The following is a 26175-nucleotide window of genomic DNA, read 5'->3' as shown; positions in this document are numbered from 1 at the left end:
ATTTTTTCTTCCATTCACTCTTGCAACACACGTTCATGATCACCTGTGCGTCAGAAATCACACGAGGCACTGGGAATACAGAGATGGGTGAGGTTCCGGGGAAAGAAAACATCACAACACAACCACAATAAGTCATCCTGTGGTAAACTGTTAAGCTAATGGCCCGCGCGGCCCAGCCCTCCCAGGGCCACACCTGTGCCCTGTCCCCCTGCGATGGATAATGCTGTGCTTAGTTAACTTCACTGGACCATGGGGTGCCCAGATATTTGGTCAAACATTATCCTGGGTGTTTCTGGGAGGGTGTTTTTGGATGAGATTAACATTTAAATGCCTGCCAGCCTCCACCGTCTCATGACCTAGTTCTGTATAAGAAATCTCTTTGTGGGAAACACACACACACCCGTGTGCGCACACCCACACCTGTACACACACGTACACCTGTGCACACAAATACACAGCCTATCAGTTCTGTTTCTCTGGAGAACCCCGAACTAATCTACCTTCACAGGGACCCTGAGCTTGGCCATGTGACTTGCTTTGGTCGTGAGACATCAGGACATACAATGTGTAAGTGCGCTAAGCCTTGCCCTCTTGGAAAACTGCCACCACTATGTAAGAAACCTGTGCTACCCTCCCCTGGAAAGGTCAAGGTGGAGGGGAAGCAACCAACAGCCACAGCAAACAGGCAGCGGAGTTGTCGTGTGTGACCCTGTAGAAACCCTGGGAAAGTGTGAAGCAGGAGAGAGGCGCGGTCGTGTCACGGCGATGACGTTCTTCTTAGAACCTGGCTCTCCACCGTTGGACTGTCAGTCTCAAAATAAATGTGTTTGGGGAGCAGGCTGGATTAGAAAAATAAACAGAGATGTGGAAGGAAGCGAAATGACTAGAACAGCTGACCTTCCCTCTGTCCATCTCACCTCCGGCTCGTAACAGACTATGATCGAGGGCGTTCGCTCACAGCTTCTGGGGCAACACAGTATAAACAGCTGTCAGCAAAGCAACTCTCCCGCTGGTCTCATCTCTCTCGGCCACTGTCGAAGGCCTAGACAGAATTCCTACTAAGGAGGTTCACTGACTGTTGTCATTGTTTTGGACCCTTGCTCTCACTGTAAATAAAGAAATGTCACAGTGACAATGCTAACTAGAAAACCCTCCGTCTTCCTTCCTGCCCTGTCCCCTAGGAAATGCACTTCTTTCTGTCCACAGACTTCTCCTGAGTCTCCCAACAGCAAAAGCAGAGCCGAGGTGAGGAAGGTACCAGCTAATGGAATGGGGCTCCTCCTTCGGCTCAACAAAGATGACTCATTAAAATCCAGGAACAAACAAATCCCGCTGGGCCGGCTCTCAGCTTAGGGTGAGGCCGCTTGCACTGAATCTTTCCAGAAACCCAGGGTCCTGGGAAGCCCTACCTTCCCGTTTCCTTGAGAACAGAACCAAGTCTCCAAATGGCCGGGCTCTCACCTGGCCCCGCCACACGCTGCAGTCCTCGCTAGTGGGCGCTGGCAGTCCTCTTGGCGAAGGCTTTTCCTGTTAACACCTTGCGATTTTAACATCTCGAGTTTCTTACTGTTTTGAGATTTCTCATAGACACACTGACCCCAGACCCCGACCCCCAAAACAGAGCCTTCGCCCACAGAAAGCCTGCCCCTGAAGCTGGCTTTTACTAACCAACCATGAGGCGCCAGGGAAAGAACAGGGTTGGAAGCAGAGAGACCTGGGTCAAAGCTCACCACTTACTGCTGGACTCCGGCAGGTCGCTTAACCCCCAGCCTCCATTTTCACATCTGTACCATGAAGATAATAACGTGTGCATTTATGTGGGTTACCCACGGAAGTAACCATCTGAATAAATAAGCAGGTTGATTCATAGGTATGACTTCCCACTAAGGATGAGCTACTTGAAGACAAAGACCATGGGTTTTTTTTAACTTTTGCATCTCATAGCACCTGGCATGAAATAAACGCTCAAGGACCATTTAACGATTACAAATAAGAGCAGAAAAAGCACCAGACATAGAGACACTAAGTACACACCAGGTACCATCACCAAGATGCCATGATTGTGGAGCAGAACTTCTAGCTCTGAGCTGCCAATGATCTGAGCCACAGTGGCCCCAACTCCCGTTCTCAGGCACGGGTTAATCTGGTTGTTTGTACATCATGAACTGATATTACTAAGTCACTTGGTACGGGTCAGAAAAAATAAGGAAGCCTTCACACCAATTTCTGACCCCAGTCAGTCAAAAGCTATTGTCCAAATCCACCATTTCTTAAACTCACCTCCAAATAGCTGAGACCATGGTTTGAAATGACTACTGTAAAGAGAAGGAAAGCCCATCAGGCGTGGCTTCCACCCTGCAAGGTGACATAATAACGCTGATGAAACATCCATTCCTAAGCTCTGGGCAAGGTCAGTAACAATCTCACGCGTAGCTAAAACTAGCCAAGTATTTCAAGATCATGTAAATACAACTGGTGACCAAATTAGGTTATCAGACCTTCATCCACTCATTCTCTGGTTCAATAAGTATTCTTTGTGCACCCATTCTGTGCCAGGCTCTGCACCGGGCTGTTGGTTTCCAAGGGAAATGACAGAGGACGGCCCCATGAAGAATGCACTGTGTAGGCATGACCGTCGAGGTAGACAACAGTTTTCTAGAATATGGGTATTAACTAAAAGTGTCCGTGAGAAGCTACGCAACGATTCCTACGTGCTTTCCCATGCTTCAGGCACAAACGTCGCTTTTCAAGTCTGATGTCAGAGACAGTTTATAATTTTCCCAAGAAAATCACTGTCTACCTTATCATCTCACCCCCTTTCTGACCAAAAATGGTACCACCCACCTTAACCACACCCCTTTTTCAGAGCTGGCTCCACTGGGCTTTTGGCTGCTTCCCCTAAACAATCACACCACACTCTCAAAGGCTGACGGGGGGACAGGCAAGAGGAGAGATTCTGAAAAGAATGAGCTGCTGGCCATATGTGCCATTCTGAGCACAGAGTTCCAAAGACATTCGCGCAGTGGCAACTTCAGCCATTGGATTAAGCTGAAAAGCCCCCGGGGTGACCCTCTCAAGAACAGGTCCTGGCCCCCTGGTTCCCGCACAGGGCACCTTCTCTATTTTCACACCACACACACCCCCTCTTCTCACTGGCGCATCAAGAGGACGGACGCCCCACCCTCCGCGGCCCCCGGAGCGCATCAGAACTGCAGGTGGGGATGCAAGTGTTGGAGGCTATTTTTAATTCTCAGCTAAACTAATTTGGTGCAAAAGTAGCCGGAGTCCCTTCCCTTGTAGGAAACACTTCTGTGACTGTGAATCTGGTACCTAAAATAACCCACCCACGGAAGCACAGAATTAGCACGGGAGCTTGGGGTTGGGTTTGCGTCCCCGAAATAACTTCTTTTCCAGGTTTCCCGTGGCAGCATGGCACGTGAGGAGTGCAGAGCGGGGTTTCAGGACCAGCGAGGCTTCCACTCAGAGGTTCACCTGGGGGGATCTCACCAGGATCTGCAGAACATGGCGGGTCTCTCTGGCCTGTGCTCTTTTATTTTTTTATTTTTATTATTTTTTTTTTTGCTGTACACGGGCCTCTCACTGTTGTGGCCTCTCCCGTTGCGGAGCACAGGCTCCGGACGCGCAGGCTCAGCGGCCATGGCTCACGGGCCCGGCCGCTCCGCGGCACGTGGGATCTTCCCGGACCGGGGCACGAACCCGCGTCCCCTGCATCGGCAGGCAAACTCTCAACCACTGCGCCACCAGGGCAGCCCTGGCCTGTGCTCTTTTAACGGGTCCCCTTGCAAGGATGTGTCACCTGAGTTTACACACCACTGAGTAGCAGCATTTGGTGAGGGATGAACTCCCTTAAGCCAGCAGGAGAAACAGAAAAATACTGGTCTACTTGTTTTTAAAAGAACATTTTGAAGAAAAAATGGAAATAAATCTTTAAAATGTCACCACCTTCAGGAAGCCTTCCCTTATTCTCCCATGAGATGCACTCTCCCCTCCACTCAAACTCAACAAGAGCTTGTTTCTTCCCCCACTGATGGCAGCCGTCACATGCAACCTTACAGCGTGAGGATCTGCATCCTTTTCACCAAAGAGGATGCACTGGGAGGGCAGGACCTGTCCATCACCTTTTTATCTTCACAGCTTGAAGCCCTCGATAAACATTTAGGTGACAGAATATTATTTAGTGCTGAAGACAACTGTAAAGATCACCAAGTTCAATCTCCCTATTGATGAGTAAGAAAACCACGACCTAGAAAGGTTTTCGGTGACTCGGCAGGGCAGGGCTCCCAGTTCCTTCTCTGAGACTCTCTTTACCTCACTCTGCTGAATTTTATTCATTTATTTTTTTTGAAAGGGAGGGAAATCTTTCTCCTTACTTTCTTTTCTTTTTCTTTTTTTCTTAAAAATTTTTCACCGTGTTGGGTCTCCATTGCTGCGCATGGGGCTTTCTCTGGTTGCGGCGAGCAGGGGCTGCTCTTTGTTGCAGTGGCTTCTCTTGTTGCGGAGCATGGGCCCTAGAGCACACAGGCTTCAGTAGTTGTGGCGTGTGGGCTCAGTAGTTGTGGCTCACAGGCCCTAGAGCGCAGGCTCAGTACTTGTGGCGCACAGGCATCGTTGCTCCGCAGCATGTGGGATCTTCCTGGACCAGGGCTCGAACCCGTGTCCCCTGCATTGGCAGGTGGATTCTTAACCACTGCGCCACCTGGGAAGTCCCTCTGCTGAATTTTAAATGCCACTTTTTAGCGCCTGCACCTTTTACGAATCACATTTTGTTGGTCCAGGAATGTAAAAAATGTCTGGGGTATAACAGGGTTTTCCTCACACAATGGTCCTATTTCCCTATTACATGTAAAAGCCACTTGCAGAAAACAGAAGATCCACTAAGTAAATTTATTTCTAGATTTATTTTACATGTTTCTAGTTTTGTTATAAATGCAGCTTGGAAAGGCTGAAATTTAAACAACTTAGCAGTCTTTTTTCCTCTGCTCAGTTTCTACGACACTGAGAAGAACTTGAGAACAAGAGAATTCGCAGGCTGTCAAAAGGCAAAGCAGGCAGCTCAGTTCTCGGGACACACGGCTGCCCACGGGGTCCAGCTCCCTCCGGAGGCTGCTCCGGCTCTGCGGCAAGCTGTGCACTGGGTCCCATTTTTGGCTGCGAGTCAGTCATTTATGGTCGATGCGCTCAGCTTCTTCAGATGGCTCGGTTTCACGGGCTTCACAGACGTGAAGGGGCACCCAGATCAGAAGCAGGCTTCCCTGCCCTGTAACAAGCTGGTTCATCTCCTCACTTGTGCTCTTGCAAACATGCAGGCGGCTGCAGCCACCTCCCGATGCCACCTGCACGGAGGAGGCTCCCCCCAACCCGGGAAGCTTCAGTAATGACCCCGGAGGTTGTTTTTAAATCCCCTGAATTCGACTCAATTGGACGGCTCAGATACAAGAAGAGCAAAGCCCTTCAGGAATCGTTTCTCCCCGGACAGGCCAGGGGCACCGGCCGGTGAGGATGCGTCAGGTGAATAAAGGCAGGGAGACTACGCTAAATGCAGACCCAACTCCGGGAAGCTGATGACCTCCAGGGCTTGAAGCCTTTCAAAAGACCCCCCTCCACCTTCTCCAATATCCACATACCCAGCACACAGGGCAAACCTCCCAAGGATTACGTTTAAAGAGCTGTTGAGCACTTGTGTCATCTTAAACACATCACGTAAGACTCTTCTCTCCCTACCCTTTTACAGATTGACGGGGTGAGTCCGGACATGGTCTTTCACAGCAGGACTGAGACTGGTGTGAGTCTCTCTCTAAAAGTGACGCTTCGTGGCTTTTCTCACTGAAGGCGCAGAGAAAACAACGTATGGAAAACAAGGATTTAAAGTGCTAATACGCACGCACAGAAGCATGTGCACACACCCTGGAAACCCAGGTACCTCGTGTTCCCTCTGGCAGGAGGGGATTCACAAGGAGACACAATTCTCGAGGGACAGAGGTTGTCCTAAGGACAGGGAGGGGCTCCAGACTGAAGGACAAAGTCTTCGAGCTGAAAATTTTAAAAGTGCAGGGAAGGGGCCTGAGGACAAGCCGGCCCCCTCAAACCCAGCCCGGCCGGCCTCACCGCAGCCCGGGCAGAGCAGGGACGGGACAACCATCAAGGCAGGTGGCCAGCGGCAGCGGAAGGAAGAAGGGCACTCTGGTCCCTTCGGAAGAACGAAGTCACAGGGCTCGCTGCCCCCAAGCCAAACGAGGTGACACTCCCCCCTCCACCTGCCGTGGCCTGGCTCCAGTCTCAATTTGGGCGCGGGGAGGGCGAGAAGAGCTATTTCTAAACGCGGACCCTCTCACAAAATCCTGGACGCAGGGCAGGGGTGCTGGACACGGCCCCGAGCTGCATTCTGAGGGTGCACACCTGCAGGCCGCAATTCTGCACCAACTCAAAGCGCCCTCGCGATGTGAGGTGAGGCGTGCGCTGCTCGTCCTGGGCCCGGCCGCGGCTCCGCATGCCCGCACCCAGCTGTGAGGCCGGGCTCTGGGGACCCGCAGCATCAGCGAGCGAACCAGCCAACCTCTTGCCAGCGTATTTGAAAGGCTTCCCTCTTTTCCCCTCGGGTGCACGGGCTTGCGCTTAAAGTCTCAAAAATCATGGCTTTTGTGTGTAGATATGCTGGGAGGGAATTTCTGGCCAGAGAACACTGCTTGTCCAGAGGGGGTGGGGAGGCTGGGAGAATGGCCTGAGGGGTTTTGGGGGGGTGGGGGGGGAGGGTCCTTCCACTGAACCCAGAAGCCTCTTCTCAAGGTTCCTTGCACATCTGCATCCTTCCCACCAGACTGCTCCTTGAGACGTGAAGACTATGTCTGCTCAAAAGAATGTTTTGTTTGTTTGTTTTTCCTTTTTTGCGGTACGTGGGCTTCTCACTGCTGTGGCCTCTCCCGTTGCGGAGCACAGGCTCCGGACGCGCAGGCCCAGCGGCCATGGCTCAGAGGCCCAGGTGATCCGCGGCATGTGGGATCTTCCCGGACCGGGGCACGAACCCGTGTCCCCTTCATCGGCAGGCGGACTCCCAACCACTGCGCCACCAGGGAAGCCGCAAAAGAATGTTTATCTCCCTTCGCATCTGGTTCCTGTAATCCGGGTACCACTAGGTTATTTTTCATTATTTTCCGTTCCTTTCCTCTTGAAGATGGCAAAGCAGGTACAGTCTCTGTGGATTTCACAAGATTTGTGGCTTCCTTCGCCCCCCCGTGGATGCTCTGGGGTCCGCTGAGCCCAGTGCACAGACACTGCGTTTGAAAAAAGCTTGAATTTCTTTAATTTTCAGGGAACAAACGCTTGGGGTAGTTTTAAATTAGATTTCCCTGTTCCTGATCCTTCCATCCTTTGACCTGGTCTTTTTCATCCCCATCAGCGCTCTTCTAAACATCTGAACAGAACTTTCAATGATGAAACCACGTAGCAGGTTGTCAACGTGCTCCGCTGACCACAGGCCCAGGCCAGGGACCCCTCTCTCCTTCCCTTCACAACCGACACCCTGGAAAGAATCAGCCACAAACCTACCAGGTATTCCAGGGCATCAGGACACTGCCCCAGCTCGTTTCATTTTCTTTCTTTAATATGCCTCAGTCTCCACATCTAAAAAATAAAGTTAACCTAGAAAAATCTCTAATACCCCTTCCAGCTCTATAATCCCATGATTTTAAAATGTATTCCCCATCCTCAGCTCAGCTTTATGTCCTGATACCTTCATGCTCTTCCAACTACTTTCCTGGTGAGTTCAGTCTGGGAAGCTTGCAGGTTTGTTCAATAAGTAAATCCGTCCCACACACAGACGGAAGTCACATCGCACACCCTGGCTCCAGAAAGCCACAATCACAGTCTCTGGATGCCAAGGACCCAAAGGCAAAAGTGTCCCGTGGAAAAGAATGCACAACCCTTTTTGATCAGACAGGCAGGACTGGCCCATTATTCTGTACCTTTTTAATAGCTCACCCACTTCTTTTTCTCTCAGACTCAATAAAAGCTCATCTCGTAACTTAAATTTTGAATATATTAAAATGTGAGGCAAGTCAACACACACAAAGATGAGCAGGGGCAGAACTCGGGGGACTCGGCGGATCACAGGGGCGCCTTCTGTTACGCTTCACAGCAAAACGCTCTTTGCTAACGCTCTGCACCTGGCCCCAGGCTGGGAGGAGGGTGGCCACAGCGATCAGCCAAAACAGGATAAAATTCTGAGCCGGTTGTTTGTTCTTTTGTTATTGAGCTGCATGAGCTGCTTGTAAATTTTGGAGATTAATCCTTTGTCAGTTACTTCATTTGCAAATATTTTCTCCCATTCTGAGGGTTGTCTTTTCATCTTGTTTATGGTTTCCTTTGCTGTGCAAAAGCTTTTAAGTTTCATGAGGTCCCATTTGTTTATTTTTGTTTTTATTTCCATTTCTCTAGGAGGTGGGTCAAAAAGGATCTTGCTGTGATTTACATCATAGAGTGTTCTGCCTATGTTTTCCTCTAAGAGTTTGATAGTTTCTGGCCTTACATTTAGGTCTTTAATTCATTCTGATCTTATTTTTGTGTATGGTGTTAGAGAGTGTTCTAATCTCATACTTTTACATGTACCTGTCCTGTTTTCCCAGCACCACTTATTGAAGAGGCTGTATTTTCTCCACTGTATATTCTTGCCTCCTTTATCAAAGATAAGGTGACCATATGTGCGTGGGTTTATCTTTAGGCTTTCTATCCTGTACCACTGATCTATATTTCTGTTTTTGTGCCAGTACCATACTGTCTTGATTACTGTAGCTTTGTAGTATAGTCTAAAGTCAATGAGCAGAAGACCTAAATAGACATTTCTCCAAAGAAGATATACAGATTGCCAACAAACACATGAAAGAATGCTCAACATCATTAATCATTAGAGAAATGCAAATCAAAACTACAATGAGATATCATCTCACACCGGTCAGAATGGCCATCATCAAAAAATCTAGAAACAATAAATGCTGGAGAGGGTGTGGAGAAAAGGGAACACTCTTGCACTGCTGGTGGGAATGTAAATTGATACAGCCACTATGGAGAACAATATGGAGGTTCCTTAAAAAACTACAAATAGAACTACCATACGACCCAGCAATCTCACTACTGGGCACATACCCTGAGAAAACCATAATTCAGAAAGAGTCGTGTGGGCTTCCCTGGTGGCGCAGTGGTTGAGAGTCCGCCTGCCGATGCAGGGGACACAGGTTCGTGCCCCGGTCCGGGAAGATCCCACATGCCGCGGAGTGGCTGGGCCCGTGAGCCATGGCCGCTGAGCCTGTGCTCTACAATGGGAGAGGCCACAGCAGTGAGAGGCCCGCGTACCGCAAAAAAAAAAAAAAAAAAAAAAAAAGAAAGAGTCATGTACCAAAATGTTCATTGCAGCTCTATTTACAATAGCCAGGACATGGAAGCAACCTAAGTGTCCATCATCGGATGAATGGATAAAGAAGATGTGGCACATATATACAATGGAGTATTACTCAGCCATAAAAAGAAACGAAATTGAGCTATTTGTAGTGAGGTGGATGGACCTAGAGTCTGTCACACAGAGTGAAGTAAGTCAGAAAGAGAAAAACAAATACCGTATGCTAACACATATATATGGAATCTAAGAAAAAAATAAAGGTCATGAAGAACCTAGGGGTAAGACGGCAATAAAGACACAGACCTACTAGAGAATGGACTTGAGGATATGGGGAGGGGGAAGGGTAAGCTGTGACAAAGCGAGAGAGAGGCATGGACATATATACACTACCAAACGTAAGGTAGATAGCTAGTGGGAAGCAGCCGCGTGGCACAGGGAGATCAGCTCGGTGCTTTGTGACCACCTAGAGGGGTGGGATAGGGAGGGTGGGAGGGAGACGCAAGAGGGAAGGGATATGGGAACATATGTATATGTATAACTGATTCACTTTGTTATAAAGCAGAAGCTAATACACCATTGTAAAGCAATTATAGTCCAATAAAGATGTTTAAAAAAAAAATTCTGAGCGGGAAAGGAGCTGCTGAAGATAGTTAACAGGCATAAACAGGCATCCACCAAGGCTCCCCGAGGTGAGCAAGTCTGTCCTGTGTGAATCTGGGTGTGTGTTACCATCTACGCGGAATATCAGGAGCCAACAGAGGATTCAGAGTAAGATCACAGATGCGATCAGAGCTGGCCGACAGGCCCTTTCGGGAATCGTGAACTTGGCCTCTCACCTGCTGGCCTCTCCCGGCCCCCTTCCTTCCTCTCCCACCCGATCTGCAGGATGGGGCTCCTCAGAGCTCTCTCCTGGCCTCTAACTTCTTTTCTTCTACCTCTGTAATCTCCCTCAAGGCAAGACGATCCACTGGGAATGCCTTAAAAAAACAAAACCCAAAAAACCAAAAAAACCACCCAGAACAATGAGAACAATGAGAACAAAGGTAGGAATCACTTGGAGCAAATCATTTCAGTATTAGTGGCCAAAGGGGCGCAGCACACGCCATCCAGAAATGCCTACTCTCCCGGGCCTACCCTGCAATTTTTTTTCTCAGTTAAAAACATGACTTTCCATGTAACAGCTCAAGTTCCCCTCCACTGGTTGTATTTTAGGCACTGGTGCTTTCCCCGCCCCCAAACTCCCACTCTGCTCTGCCGACCCCGCTTTTCAGCCAACAAGGGATGCAACGGAGAGACTCAGCAGAGACAGGCAGAGTCAGGTCACAAATCAGAGAGATGAGGTATTCACATGTGGGCAGTTTGAGAGATCATCTGTTCAGGGAAACAGACGCTGAATTATTCAAGTCACCAGGAGCATTTATAATACCTAATGAAAGGCAGCAAGGATCCCATGAAACCAAGTAGGGACAGTTTGTTACATCGGCCAAAGGCATGAGAGCCCTACTAGCTAATCGACCTTACAAATAAACTGAAGGGCGATTTATGTTCACTGTAAAATGTGTCAACATTTTCCAGAATAAACTGCCTTGTGTTTGGGAAAGCTCCCACTATAAATCCGGTAGGGTTAGCTATGTGCCGCCCAGAGCGGAAGAGTACCAACAAGGTTAACAGGAGATTCTCCTCTGAGCCTGGGATGGTCCTGCCAGGGTTCAAAAGGACTGTAAATCTATTCATTAGTAAAAGCCAAAGTCGTATGAAACGAACTGGTAAGTCCTCCCACTAACAGTGTTTGCCAGGACAGGAGCAGCTCAGCCGTTAAGAACGTCAAACTCGGAAACACCCTCATCAACATAAAACAGTCGTTTCCAGGCTACTTACATCAGTGTCGGGTCCTTTATCTGCACCCGGACAAGAGAAAGTAACAAATTCATGGCACCTCTTGTGAACCACAAAACAGCAAACTGGTGGAGAGAGAAGAAAAGTAAAATTAGTGAAGTCTAGACTGAATATACAAAGCTTTGTTTTCCAAACAGGGCTACATGCTGTCATAAGTCAAGTTAATTTCACTACAGAAAGAATCTCATCAACAGTAATCAGAAGGCATTTCATTCAAGACTCAGCCACATTTGGTTTTTGGGGTTTTTCTAATAAATTTATTTATTATTTATTTTTGGCTGTGTTGGGTCTTCGTTGCTGCACGCGGGCTTTCTCTAGTTGCAGTGAGCAGGGGCTACTCTTCGTCGTGGTGTGTGGGCTTCTCATTGTGGAGCACGGGGCTACAGGCGTGTGGGCTTCAGCAGTTGTGGCTCACAGGCTCAGCAGTTGTGGCGTGCGGGCTTCAGTAGTTGTGGCTTGCGGGCTTAGTTGCTCTGCGGCATGTGGGATCTTCCCGGACCAGGGCTAGAACCCGTGTCCCCCGCATTGGCAGGCGGATTCTTAATCACTGCGCCACCAGGGAAGTCCCCACATTTGGTACTGACTGGACTGCTACATAACAGAACCACAAGATGCCAGCACGGACAGGGCCCCGGGAGACCTGCACCTTAGTTCCTCTTCTCTAAAGTTGAGGGGAAGGGCTAGGGATTGTAAGACAGTTCTGCCGAGGTATAAACCAGGAAGCAACACGTAAATTACTGTGCACCCTCCTCCACCAACACAGAGGTGTGTAAACACTGATAAACACTAGACCCTATTAGTAAGAGAATAATTTATTATAAATAATACGTGTATATCCCCAACTGTGGGTGCAGCACTTCCTTAGAAGAGTTCTGAACGTCAAGAACTCCTGAAGACACAAACCCAACCTACAGAAAACAGCCCTCTGAAGTGAAGAAAAGCTAGGGTGCAACCTCACACCCCTCTTGTATATGCCTGCTCAGCACTAGCTGGGAGGGGACCGCAAATCTACCAAATCCACGACACAAAGCGTTTCCCAAACTCAGCATGGTTTGTTAAGTATTCCCGAAGATGAATCAGTAACTGAATCATTAGTTACAGAAATTAGTAAGTAACCTAAGATTTTTATGAAAAGTATAACATGGAGGATACAAAAACAATAAGTGACCGAGGTCACCCTTCCTTAAAAGCTTCCGGTTCAGCTCCAAAGGGCATAACCCACTACTCTGTTGTTCTTTGCTGAACAGCACGCTAAAAAACAATACTCCCTCAGAAATACTGGGTGAGTCCTTAGTCTTTAGTGAAGGCAGGCTGGAAATTCCCAGGTTCCCAGCTCTCGGCTACTCCCACAAGTGACACCAGCAGTGCACCTTCCTGCACATGTGTCAGTAGATAAAGCCAGCTGAAGAGGGTCAGGCCCAGGAGAGGGTGGGAGAGGCTGGCAGGTTTGCCCAGAGCCAAGACCCTAAAACTAAGGGCGCACTTAGGGGCCAGTAAGACATTCAGGAGATTTGTGAGGGACACGGGCGGCCCCGAAAGGTGTGAGCCAGATAAACAGACAAAAGCGGGGCTTCTGAAGGGCCAGTGGTGCTGAGGCAAGAATACCCTGGACAGATCAGGCCGTAAGGGCCCGCGGAAGCCCACTGTATAGTCTGCGGATGACAGTGATCACCCAGCACTGTTCAGTCTGTAAGAGGTGGCCGTAAGAGACGTCAGGGAAATCGAAGAACTGGTGGGACCTGCCAGCTGACCACAGACACCATTTGTCGAGCCTCCTGTTCTGTGTCACTCCGATGGGTCATTTCACCTGCATGATCTCACTGAGTCCTCATAACACTACTTAATATGCTCTGACGTCTACATTTTATGGAAGGGAAAACGCTGTACTGATCTCTGCCGTCTAGCATGTTACAAGTGCACAGTGTCTGCAGACAGAAGAGATGGTGGCAGAGGACAGATGAACGGGGCAGACAGAAAAGGGTCTTAGGTGCAGTCCCCCTCCCCCATGTAATGGAGTGAGGACTCTAAGGTTTGCTGGACCCCACAGCCCTTTCCCTCTACCACGTCCACTGGCGGACAGGAGAGCAAAAGATGCTGAAGGCGATGCCAAGATTCTGCACGTGGGTGCCAGGAAAATGGGTCCATAAAAACATACTTTTAAGTATATTTAATAAATATATACACATAAATATATGTGTGTGTGTCTATGCGGGTGTGTACATATGAAACCTGGAGGATGAAGATGGGGGTGAACCACGTCAGGGAAGCAGGATAAAGGATGGCTGTTTTCTCTTTAAACAGCTTTATTTTAAGGTGGTCATAATACAAGGTCACTGTAAAAGTATATCTTTTATAAAAATACTTCACGCTCGGCATGAGCAGGCAGAATTGGACAAGCGAGGGAACCGTCCACAGGAAGGTGAACACTCAAGACCTCACAGGAGCATCCTTTCAGAAGCAGAGATAACCTGAGGAAGGGGCTCTCTCGGGCTGCTGTCCACTGGGCACCACTGGGGCCCGAGGAAAGAGCCCCTGGCTGCCCGGGCAGGGCCCAGACACCGCAAAGGGCAGCACTTCACTCCTAACAGCCTGCAGAGCCGCGGGCTTTCACGGCATTGCTGAAGCATCCCCATCGCGCCGCTCCCTAAGGATGGATAGTAAAGCGGCGGACGGCTCAGATTAATCCCATCCGCTTGCTCTCCCCAGACAGAGTCCGCTTTCACTCACTGGGATTAGGACGATAAATCACTAAAGGGAGAGGGCCACGGGAGCCCTACTTCCTCATCACAGTTTATTATGGATACGCTGTTTTGAAGGGAAAAGGCGCGTTCTGATTCCCTACTTAATCACTCAAACATTCGAGCCTTTCGTCTCTTTTTTGTCCATGTCATTCAGGTGGACACTTAAGAAAATCCATCTTTATCAGATCCCTTTGGCTAGTTCGGTGTTTGCACCTGTCCTTTCAATCCCCATTTACCTGTCAGTGCAATTACATCTCTCCAGCTGGCCGTGTATTGATTGTACACCTTAAATCGCATGTCCAATTTTATCCTGAAGAGAACCACACCCTCACTGCACGATATACTCCGAAAGGGCAGCAAAAACCCCCAGCCACTCCAAAATCACTTCTTCCCAACCTGCCTCAGCGGCCCCTCTCGCCCCACCTTACATCTAAGGTGCCTGTACTCACTCCCCCAACGGGAGAGGGGGGAGAAGGGTCCAGAGAGCGGCTCCCCCAGGAGAGTTACCAGGGGATGAAGACCCTGCAAGGCCTGTTCCACGACTCAAGATTCAGACTTAATGAAAAAGATCACGCCAGCACCCAGGCCGGGGATGGGGGCTGATTAAGGACAGGGAGCGCCAGACACCCTCTCGGCTCACTCCAGCCCAGCTGCGGGGAGACTGGGCGGCCAGGAAGAGGAGCTGGGCTGGAGCGGACTCCAGGCGGAAGCAGCACTGCCTGGAACGGCTGCCCAGGACACGGAGCAAGGGCCAGACACTCCGACATCCCTGACAGCTGGCCTGCACCTCTGGCTTCAGGTTCTAAACTAAGGTGGGTCATTCTTACTTTGTAAGACAACAAAACACCAACATTTGCGACGTCTTGCTAGTGCAGTTGAAGATTGAGGAAAGCACTGAATAGAACAAGAGAATGCCCTGGGTTCACCAGGTCAGCACAGACTTCCTTGGGCTAACAATTAGGTGCTATTGTTTCTATCCTTTATTACTCGGAATTCTGAAAGTCTGCAGCTCACCACGTTCTGCGGGGCAAGGGAATGGGGAGCGTGGAGGGTCGGGGATCACACAGGACGCTTGCCATACATATGTGCTTGACCTTGGCAGGCAAAGGAGGAAGAAGTAGAGACACAGGGCCTGGCAGCATCCTACCCCATGGTCTGTGTCCTGGAGCTGGACCCCTGGCCCCTCAAGGAGCCTTTGCTGAAGCAAGCCCACGCTGGCCTATACGACTCTGAATGGGGTTTCATTTTCAAAGACTTTGGGTCACCTCTGCTTATATAACCAAATGAGAGGTTTGAAAACACGAAGCTATCCTGCAGCTTGAAGCCGCAAAGTAAACCTTCATTCAATTATTTTCTAAGCATAAAATGGCTTTCCCTCTAATGCTCTGTGATGCACTCCTGCTGGCTGGCAGTGACGGATGACACGCGACACTAAGCGAACGACACGGAGGACAAGAAGTAATCCAGGCCACAGGCCTGGACAGACAGCGATTCTCAATGCTGCCTGGCTCTAAAACTGAGAATACCCACTCTCCTGACCCACACTGCACGCTCATCTTACTTATGGAAGTAAAATGAATGGAAATTAGGCGAGTTTTCGCCATCTGTCAAAAGTGTGTTTCAGATACAGAATAAGTCACCTATGTTTGGCTCGAGAATTCGTAAAAAATCCCCCCCCCCAAAAAAAATAGAGGTGTGTGTGATGACGCTGACCTGTTGATGTTCACAGCGGTTCTCAATCACGATTGTTAGTTTCAAGAGAACAGAAACCAGTAGAGGGTGGGCTGAAATCCACTCAGAAAAACAACACCCCCTTCTGACTCTGTTCCCCCACCCACGAATTTGCTAAGAGCGGGCTCAGCTCTAACGAGTCTTGGCCCATCACACACACGGGGTGGACCTGAGTGCTCTGTCTCTGTGTCAAACGTCGTCGTCACACAGATGGGCCACTGGGAGTCCGTGACACTGGACAATGTTTCCTAGAGTGATCGTGGGCAAATGCGAAGCCCAGGGACGCCTTCCATCCTCCATTCACGCACAGAGCTCTACTTAAAAAGAAAAAAAGCAGATGGTGAACTGATGCCACATAACAAGGAATCAGCTGCACTCAGTGCTTCCTGCTCATCAATGCAAATTCCTCCTTAAAACTGCCACCAACACGATCACACACAGAAAAGGTGATTAGTCACTACTTCATACCTACTAGGAAGGCTATTATTAAAAGAAAGAAGAAAACAAAGCACCAGGTGACGGTGAGGATGAGACGAAACTGGAACCTTTGTCCACTGCTGGTAAGAATGTAAAATGGTACAGTCCCTGTGGACAACAGTACAGCTATTGCTCAAGAAATTAAACATAGAACTACCCTACCATCCAACAATTCCACTTTTGGGTGTAAAACCAAAAGAACTGGAAGCAGATCTCAAGCAGAGATTTGTGCCCTGGTGTTCATAACAGACTTACTGCGGTAGTGAAATGTGGAAACCACCTTGATGTCCATCAAGAGGTGGACGGATCAACAAAATGTGCTCTATATACAACGTAACATCATTCAGCCTTAAAACGGAAATTCTGACACCTGCTACAACGTGGGTGAACCTGGAAAACATTATGCAGAGTGCAACAGGTCAGTCGCAAAAGAACAAATACCGTATGATTCCACTCGTATGAGATCCCTAGAACTCGTAGAGACGTAAAGTAGAACGGAGGTTGTGCGGGGTGTGGGTGGGTAGTTTGTTTGGAATGATAAAGGATTTTGGAAATGGTAAGTGGTGATGATTGTATAACCTTGTGCCTATACTAAACGCCACTGAACTGTACAAAAAAACGGTTAAAATGGTAAATTTTACGTTCTGTATAGTCTACCACGATATAATTTAAGTAATGCGTCAAACCAGAGTGACTGACGTTTATGAAGCTATAAACAAGGGGCACAGCTGTAGAGTCCTGCTTATGTGAATTTATGATTGTCTTGTGTTCACAGGGGAGTCACAGCTCTAAAACCAAGGCAGTATTTACTTCCATTTCATAAGATTCTACACACAGTCCATGCCAGATCACACTGGGGACACAGGGAAAACTGAGTCTCAGGGCCAAGGACTCACAATCGTGTAGGATCAGAGATGCGCTCCTTTGACTCTCACATCTCACATGCGAACAGTCAGCATCAGTACCAGCGATGGAAACGAGGACCTTCACCCTGTGAGCCCGGCTTTCCTACCAAATCCTTGAGACACTTTGTCACTTCATTACACGCAAAATGGGATCATCCCTGCTCACACTTCACAAAGATCGCCATGCCCATCGTGGGGAAAAAATACATACTGATGTGTCATTTTCCATTTCTTTTTAAACAATAATTCCCTTTCACCTCCAAGTCTTGAGACCATATCATTTCAAATTCAGTTCACAGTCAGGTAACATGGAACAGATGCATAAAAACGCTGTTGTCCAAAACTAATGGGGTAAAAGCCATTATGTAACGAATCCTGAATTCAAAAAAGGAACCTACTAAATTTAATAGTTTGACTTCATTCACAGCAGAAGATGGGTAGCTGAGCTTCTGCGAGTTCCTTTTTTTAAATACATAAATGGCTGTCGTCATGTGAGATGGTTTTAATTAAATTTTGCTTAGCTGGAAGGGATTAATGGAAGGTAACGTCACGTCGGAACGCAGTGAAATGAAACTCTCTAAGGCGAGTGAGCTGCTTTCGGCTTTGTAGGAAAAGCAACGAAAAACTGAGCTTATATTATATTTGCACGTTAAAAGAAAAGTATTGGTTTCAGATTTGTAAAAATGAAAACAGTCTTCTCGTGTGATACACATTAAAGTTGTATGAAAACAAATCAAATCAATGTGCTTTATCACATAGTGTAAGGAATGCCATTCTTCAGCCGGCACGCTGATGCTGCCCCTATGCCTTTGTGCACGTTCTCCCAAACAGACCCTGTCAAAACCCCTAATATTCCTATTTCTGACCAGGCAGCCCCCTTCTGCCCCTCCCCAGAAGAATCACCTTTAACGTCCTCTCAACTTTCTCGCTAACGTCACCACGTCCCACGGATGCTTCCTCATTTGCATTCCTCCCTGGCTGGAACTGAGATGTACTTTGAAGAAAGAGCTGAGGAACTGAACCCGAGGTGTGAAGGAAGGGGAGCCAGAGGTGGCTCCCCCTTAGCCAGAGGATCTAGGCCAAGAGTGTTGCCATGCTACAGCCAAGACGAGAGCCCTGAGGTGAAAAGAGCAGAGAAGACCAAGGGGGAAGAGACAGACAGAGACCAGATCTCAGTGTCGGTGTGGCACTCGCCCTCCAGGTCCGTGATCCGTCGAACACCCTTTAACATTTTCACTTCCTTCATAGACACCTGTACCTTCATACAGCCCATCTAATTTAATACACTGGATACAGAAGCGCGTGTCTTACACGCTTTATATGGCTAACGCCAGCTGGACCCGAGCTGCCTGCACCTGCAGCTAAAGGAGCCTGAATGACAAAGGGAGAACCGGCAGGTGGTGGAAGTGAACGGAGGAGACCAAGAGGCAGGAAAGAATCCTGGGGACCCGCAGCCTGGGCCCGCTGTTCACGGGAATTACGCGAGCTGAAGGAGGAGAGACTTCTCCCTGTGCCGTTGTTTAAACAGGGGCCTCGGCTTTCGACAAGTTGCACATGACGTCCTGGGGGGTCACCAAGATACAGTGTCAGGCAGCAAGAGAACTTCAGAGCTGGGGGTCAAAGGACAGCTGACGACCGCAGACGACAGTCTGAGAGGCATCACTTGGCTGACAGCTGAAGGCAAGGCAGTGAGTGAGGGCTCCAGGAAGGGGCGGTCCTGTGGACACCCACCTCTGCAGGTGGCATGGAAAGGAGGTGGTGGTATGAGAGGAGAGAGCGCGGGGGGCCTGGAGGGGCTGAAGGAAGAAAGGAGTTTCTACAGGAGTCTCCAGAAGAGAAGCTCCCTCTGCAGCCGCAGAATAAAGCTAAGCTTTGATGGTTACTGGCCCATCACAGCCCCAGCGTCACGGAAGAATGTAGACGACAGCCGTGCACATGCCGACAGGGAGCTGACAGCCGGTCTTCCTTCCTTTCCTTATTTCAACTTCTTCCCATATTCAACTCAGAACTGAGATGGAATGGCCTTTTCTGATGCCAACTATCAACATACAGTGATAAAATCTGACTACCTTAACTGTAGTATAAAGGCTGATCTGCGTTATGGAACCAAGAGCCTCCCTTAAAGTAGGGGACAAATCATGCAACAGTGTTTGAAGCGAAACCCTAAGGTTTGATGGTTAAGCTCAAATCTGCAGTGCTTTTGTGCCGACTTTAACATCATCTAGAAATCCAACTTTCCTTGTAACTTCTTAAGGGCATAAAGCCTTCCTACCCTGGCAACAAGAGCCCCTATCTGAACACCCACAACCCAGGATGCCCTTCAGATTTCCTTGTTTTGATGCTTAAACACTGCACACGTTCTACACAAGGGTTTATCAAGTCCGTAATACCAGACTTCTCTCTACAACACTTTTTAACGGTTTTTTTTTAAGAGTTTTAGGTTCATAGTAAAATTGAGTGGAAGGAACAGGGCTTTCCCATGCAGACCCCCTGTCCCCACACACATACAGCTGTCTCTGTTGTCAACGTCCTCCACCAGAATGGGGCATTCGTTTCAACGGACGACCCTACATTGACATATCACCACCCGAAGTCCATAGTTAACACTGGGGTTCGCTCTCACTGCAGTATTTTTAAGTCTTTTATTTCTTAGTCTGGAATGACTTCAACTGGGGTTTGTGAGGGACTTGCAAGGAGGTAAGGTTGAACTGGGCTCTAGAACCACAGACCAGTCTAGAACCCCCTTATTTTAGCAGAACAGGACTTGTCTCCTCTGCATTGACGTAACTCACTTACAAAAGCACAGGTCTACCTGCTGTAAGGAACCCGAGACTGTACTCTTTCAGCAAAATGCATGCCACTTGTTCTAAGAGCACCCCGAATCTTTCCAAGAATGGCGGGCAAAAGAAGCTGCAGCTCCAGAATCCTGGGAGGATGGAAGGTGGTAAATACACTTAGGAATCATGCTTCAATTCTCAGTGCAAATGAAGAATGATCTCCTACAGTGTAGACGAAACCTCTAGCTTCTAACTAATCCCATCTCGCCTGGGGCACAGCACGCAGCAGAGAGAAACCTATCTCTCGCTAGGGCTGTGAAAATGCTGCACTGGGACTGAATGTCAGGGAAAGTAACTGGGGGATCTCTCCTTTCCTCTGGCTCTATAGCCAAATATGTGTTTTTCTCAGTGGGTCTGCGCAAGGCTTTGGGGGAACTTCCCTCTTATTCAATTACTCAGCACATGTTTATCAAGCACCTCCCGTCCAGCCCCACTCCCCAGGCAGGAAGGTTCAAGGACGGTGTCTGCCCTTAAGGAACACGGGGTCTAGTTAAGAAAAACAACATGTAAAGGAAGAGGTGTCTCTCACACCTTCTCTGTCCCTCCTCCTCCCTTTACCTCCCATTTTTTTTTTTTCTACTTCAGTTATAATGCAGAAACCAGGGTATATTTTATATTATGGAGCAGTTTTACCTTTCTCTTTCTTAATTTTAATGTCACAAATTGTAACCTCCTTCATTTACCTTTAAAAAATAGGATGTCTTCAATTTCCTTTAACAGCCTCCAGAAAGAAAAAAAAAAAAGGATAAATGAAACAAGATTGGCGAAAGCCAACAATTACCGAAGCTGTGAGATGGGCATACGGTCTTCATTCCCTCTACTTTTGCAGATACTTGGAAACATACATGATAAAAGGCTAAAACACAAGTTAAATGTGGTCAAGGTCTTTTTCTCCCTCTGTTGGTCAAAGGCCCTGAAGAAATTATGTCACTATATTGACGAAGAGTTAATCAGAGAAACCGGAGCAGAGACGTGTAAACGAAGTTTCTTTTATACCTACTATGTCAAGGATAATCAGACAATTCCATAGGACAGAATTTACGATCTTGCAACAGTTGCCTTTCAAGTCTCTGAAGCACACTCAGTGGAATTTATTGTCATTTCTACCCATCTCTCTTACCCAGAATTGCCAAATGACAATGTCTGTCATCTCCTCATTTCAGGCATTAGCCATACTGTCATGGCTTGAACTGTGTCCTCCTATACCCCACAATTCATGCTGAAGCCCCAATCCCCAGAACATGAAATTATTTGGAAATAGGGTTGTTGCAGATATAGTTAGTTAAGATCATGCTGACGTAGGGTGAGCCCCAATCCAATATGACTTGTGTCCTTATAGAAAGGGGAAGTTCAGGCACCCAGGAAGGATGTCCTGGGAAGATGAAGGCGGAAGTCAGGTGATGCTTCCACAAGCCAAGAAGCACCTGATCGCCAGCAAACCCTCAGACCAGGGGAGGGTCATGGAACAGATTCCCCCTCTCAGCCGCAGAGAGAACCAACCCTGCCGATGCCTTGATTGTGGACTTCCAGCCTCCAGAACTTCTGTTTAAGCCCCCCAGTTTGTGGTACTTTGTTATGGCAGCCCTAGAAAACTTACATATACACACATATAAACCAAGGCAGTATCTAGAAAGTAAATAATTCAATAAATGAAAATTGTATTCAGATGGGTACGTGTGTGTTTAAGAAAACAGCAACACTGTGCTTCTCAAATGGAACCCAAGTTACTAAGAGAAGGTTACGTCTACAGTGTCCAGGTAAAGCTTCGTACAAAAATCAACTTCAGGGACTTCCCTGGTGGCACAGTGGTTAAAGATCCACCTGCCAACGCAGGGAACACACGTTCGATCCCTGGTCTGGGAAGATCCCACATGCCGCGGAGCAACTAAGCCCGTGCGCCACAACTACTGAGCCTGCGCTCTAGAGCCCGTGAGCCACAACTACTGAAGCCCGCCTGCCTAGAGCCCATGCTCCGCAACAAGAGAAGCCACCACAATGAGAAGCCCACACACTGCAAGGAAGAGTAGCCCCCGCTCGCTTCAACTAGAGAAAGCCCGCACAGCAACGAAGACACAACGCGGCCAAAAATAAATAAATAAATAAATGTATGCCTTTATGTATTAAAAAAAAAAAAAACAACTTCAGATTTCACCTAAGGGAGATGAACAAGAGCAGGCTGTAACAGCTCCGTGGAACAGCACATCTGTGTCTATAAAATATACCTGCATCACCGGTGAACACTGAGGACAGCTTTAAGTCCAAAGCAGCAGTGAGCAATTAACAAACTCGGGAATTAGGGTTCTGTTCACACTTCCACAGGGAAAAATAAGGGCCCACAAAGATTATGGGTGACTGTCAGTTTAAAAAAAAAAGTTACTTCAAACCTAAATTGCTGGTGAAATGGAAATGGTGTAATTCAAAAATATTGGGGGAATTTGTTCAGACTCATTTGCTCATGAGTTTAATAAAGTCAGAACCCTTAAAGGGTTTAATACAGAAGTGTCATCGGAAGTCCCAAACTGAAATCATCGGCTTTTTCCCCCATGTCCTGCTTTATACATTAGCTAGTATTTGCAATCAAAACTGTAACAACGATCCTGTCTGTAGAACACTTGCTGATTATGTCAAGTACTTGCTCAGTCTTTAGTGGTGATATAACACACGTTCCCACACAAGTATTAAACCACCCAGAAAACAAGCACTTGGCATCCTCAAGGGTCGAGGAGCTCAGGGAAGTAACTCTAGCATTCACCTTCTTAGAAGGCGGTAAACATCACCGAGTATCTGAGAATAACATCATCAGAGGAGAGTTCAGACTCTACCGCAGTAGTTTCCAAACTGTGCCCTCTGGAAGCTTTTCTTCTGGGCGGGGCAGGAAGCTGGGCAGGTGGGTAATGAGGTCATGACTCTCCCCACCTCGATTCTTCTCTTGTTTAATGCTAGGCTACAATTTCATCCTTAAGTGAAAGCTCTGATATCCTAGCAGCCTCGTGAAGAGTCAACATCTTCAGCACATATTTGTTCAGGAAACAAGCCACTTGGTTACGAGCTGAAGGTTGGGGTAAAGCCAAGAACCGTGTCTCTCTCTCTGGTGTTTGTAAATTTCATAATCTATATCAATCTTTCAAACTAAAGCTGCATGTTCGCCCATTTGGCCACTCCTTCCACAAATACCCGTGAAGTGGCCAGTAAAAAGCCAGGAAGGCACGGGAGGACTTGGGGTTTAATGAAGCACAATTCTTTGCAGACATCTGCCTACAAGAGATGCTGGAAACCAGCAGCATCCTCCCCAGGCAGGAAGGTTCAAGGACGGTGTCTGCCCTTAAGGAGCACAGGGTCCAGTTAAGAAAAACAACATGTAAAGGAAGAGGTGTCTCTCACCTCTTCTGAGAAGAGATGGTGAAAATCCTGAAAACAATATCGAGAAAGAAATGAACTTCTTGCTAGATGGCAAGAAGAAGAATCAGTGGAAGAGCAGAGACTGGCCTCGGAGAGAAGCAAACAGAGCCTGAAGCCCTGAAATCTGCAAGGCGGGAGCGTTTCAAAAAGGAAGTTTTCAACAGCGTCACTCTCACAAAGAATCGGGAAGAAGCTGACTGAGGCAAGTCTATCAGATCAGGGACTGGAAGTTCATTGTCACACACAGGTCCTGGTTTGGGTGGTGGTAAAAAGAGATATCGAATATAGGGGTTAATATGATATCACTCATGTGAAATCTGAAATATGACACAAATGAACTTATCTACGAAACAGAAACAGAGTCACATAGAGGGCAGGCTGGTGGTTGCCAAGGGTGTGGGAGGAGGGGTGGATTGGGAGTGTGGGGTTAACAGATGCAAACTATCATATAGAGAATGGATAAACAGCACGGTCCTACTGTAGAGCACAGGGAACTACATTCAATACCCTGTGATAAGCCTTAATGAAAACTAAGAAAAAGAGTATTACATATATATATATATATATATATTTATAACTGAATCACTGTGCTGTATACCAGAAACCAACACAACACTGTAAATGAACTATACTTCTATAAACATTTATTTTTAATTAAAATTTAAAATACAGTGGGTAGCAGGAAAGCAGGCAGTAAAGAAACAGAGGCAGCAGACAAGAAGCATTCAGTTTAGTTAAATTCTGGTCAACAAAGATTTACTGAGCAAAAGCTACATCCCACGTGGGGCGCTGGGCCCTGATGATGGGAAAGATCGATAAGGCTCAGGTCTCCCCAAGAGCTTTGAGTCTAGTTTGGAAAACAGAGTCACAAATAGGCGATTTCAAGATCAGGAAGTAGGCAAAGCCAAGCCTTCCCAGTGTGCGAAGCCTACAGAAGGCTCTGATCCAGGCCTCAAGTGCACAGAAGACTCGTGGTAGAAATCATACTGCTGGGGGGCTGAAAAAAGACAAAAGGCCAAGGGACACTTCCCCCCAGGTGAGTGACGGAGTCTGCAGTTACATCTACGTGAAATCATGAAGACAGGCTTCGGCCACCTCACGTACACTATGGGGCAGGCAGGGGGCACAGGAAAACTCCAGCACTGATGGAAAGGAACGTGCTTCATATCAACCAAGAACACACCACTTTGGGTCATGGTTCACAGAAGGAAGGTATGAAGTTGCTCCAAATCCTTTAGGAAACACTCTCATTTCACAATCCAGTGCTTTCTTTCGTCTGTTTGTTTTAGCCATGACGTGATTACAAAGCATCTGCGGGTAACGTTAAGGAAAAAGTGTTTCATATTTAATGTTCTGGTTTGGCTTTGATTTCAATCAATGTTGGAATGGGCGTGAGAACTGTCTCCGAATGAAAGGAGGATATTAAAGTTTAGTTAGAAACCGCAGGACACAACGGCAAACACGGTACAACGGTACTTCTGAAATTAGAGGGCGGCCACAAGGCAGTGGCAGTTTTTAATTCTTAGAGATAAATACCGGCAGAAAGTTTCCCTAAATAAAACACTTTCACTTTCTTTAGATTACATGGAGCTTACGTGACAAAAAAAAAAAAATCAGTCCAATTATGTGAATTTTTCCCATCAAGCATTTTCCCTCTACTTATCTTGGACAACAGTTCCCAAGAAGCCATAATACGCTAATTACCTCTCTTTTATCAAGTATGTCGGGAACTAATAAAGCATCAGGGATGCGGAACACAACATAATTACAAAGCAATGAGGCAAGAAGTTTCCAAAAAGGAAATCTGAAGGTGTCCAAAGGATTCCATATGCCCACCGGTAAATGGTGAGGGCTGGGGAAACACTCGAGACAAAGGAACCGGGAACGTTTTCATACAAATAAGGACGCTGGGCAGAGAGCAGCAAGGAAAATTAAAAACAAAAGTCAACCTTACAAAATGAGTATTACATTTCCAAATTGCATGCCAGAAAATATAAGGCAAAATAAGTTTAGAAATATGGTAAATTGGGAACTCGCTGGCAGTCAAGTGGTTAGGACACGGTGCTTTCACTGCCGCGGGCCCGGGTTTAATCCCTGGTGGGGAACTAAGACTGCATGAGCCGCCCAGCGCAGCCAAAAAAAAAAGGTAAATTGTTATCCAGAATTTTGACACCAGAGTGATTTTTAATCTACACTTATACATAACACTTTTTTAAAAACTTACATTTGACAACAATCGTGATATAGAGCTGTTTACTGATTTTAGAAGTTGTACATGTTTGTGCACGGGGAAGAGTCTACAAAGATACAGACCAAACCGGTAAAGGGATGGTGTTTGGGAAGATTTTATTTCACTTTTCCCCCTTTTGTTCACCTACATTTATTTCAATTTCTCAACCATTAACTAAAAATATAACTTTAAAGATGATATTCATAGTAACAAGTTAAAAGATCCTGAAATGCTTTTTTTTTTAACATCTTTATTGGAGTATAATTGCTTTACAATGGTTAGTTTCTGCTGTATAACAAAGTGAATCAGCTACACACACACACACACACACACACACACACACACACACACACACACACATATATACCCCCATATCCCCTTCCTCTTGCGTCTCCCTCCCACCCACCCCAACCCACCCCTCTAGGTGGTCACAAAGCACTGAGCTGATCTCCCTGTGCTGAGCTGATCTCCCTGTGCCACGTGGCTGCTTCCCGCTAGCTAGCTACCCTACATAATGCTGTCTGAATCATCATAAGAGGAAATTAGTAAGCAC

At 47.4% G+C, this 26175-nt stretch overlaps 1 protein-coding gene across 1 annotated transcript in view; it reads right to left on the bottom strand.

The window, feature by feature from the left end:
- The window catches only part of PRKCA (protein kinase C alpha), a 364235-nt gene that overhangs the window by 200983 nt on the left and 137077 nt on the right, over positions 1 to 26175 (bottom strand). The window contains exon 3 of the mRNA XM_079904472.1: positions 11285 to 11367. Within this exon, the coding sequence (XP_079760598.1) occupies positions 11285 to 11367 (83 nt within the window). The remainder of the gene's footprint in view (positions 1 to 11284; positions 11368 to 26175) is intronic.

The sequence above is a fragment of the Stenella coeruleoalba genome (assembly GCF_951394435.1).
Source record: "Stenella coeruleoalba genome assembly, chromosome: 19".
Taxonomy (NCBI): Eukaryota; Metazoa; Chordata; class Mammalia; order Artiodactyla; family Delphinidae; genus Stenella; species Stenella coeruleoalba.
This window is presented reverse-complemented; position numbering and strand designations above follow the sequence as displayed.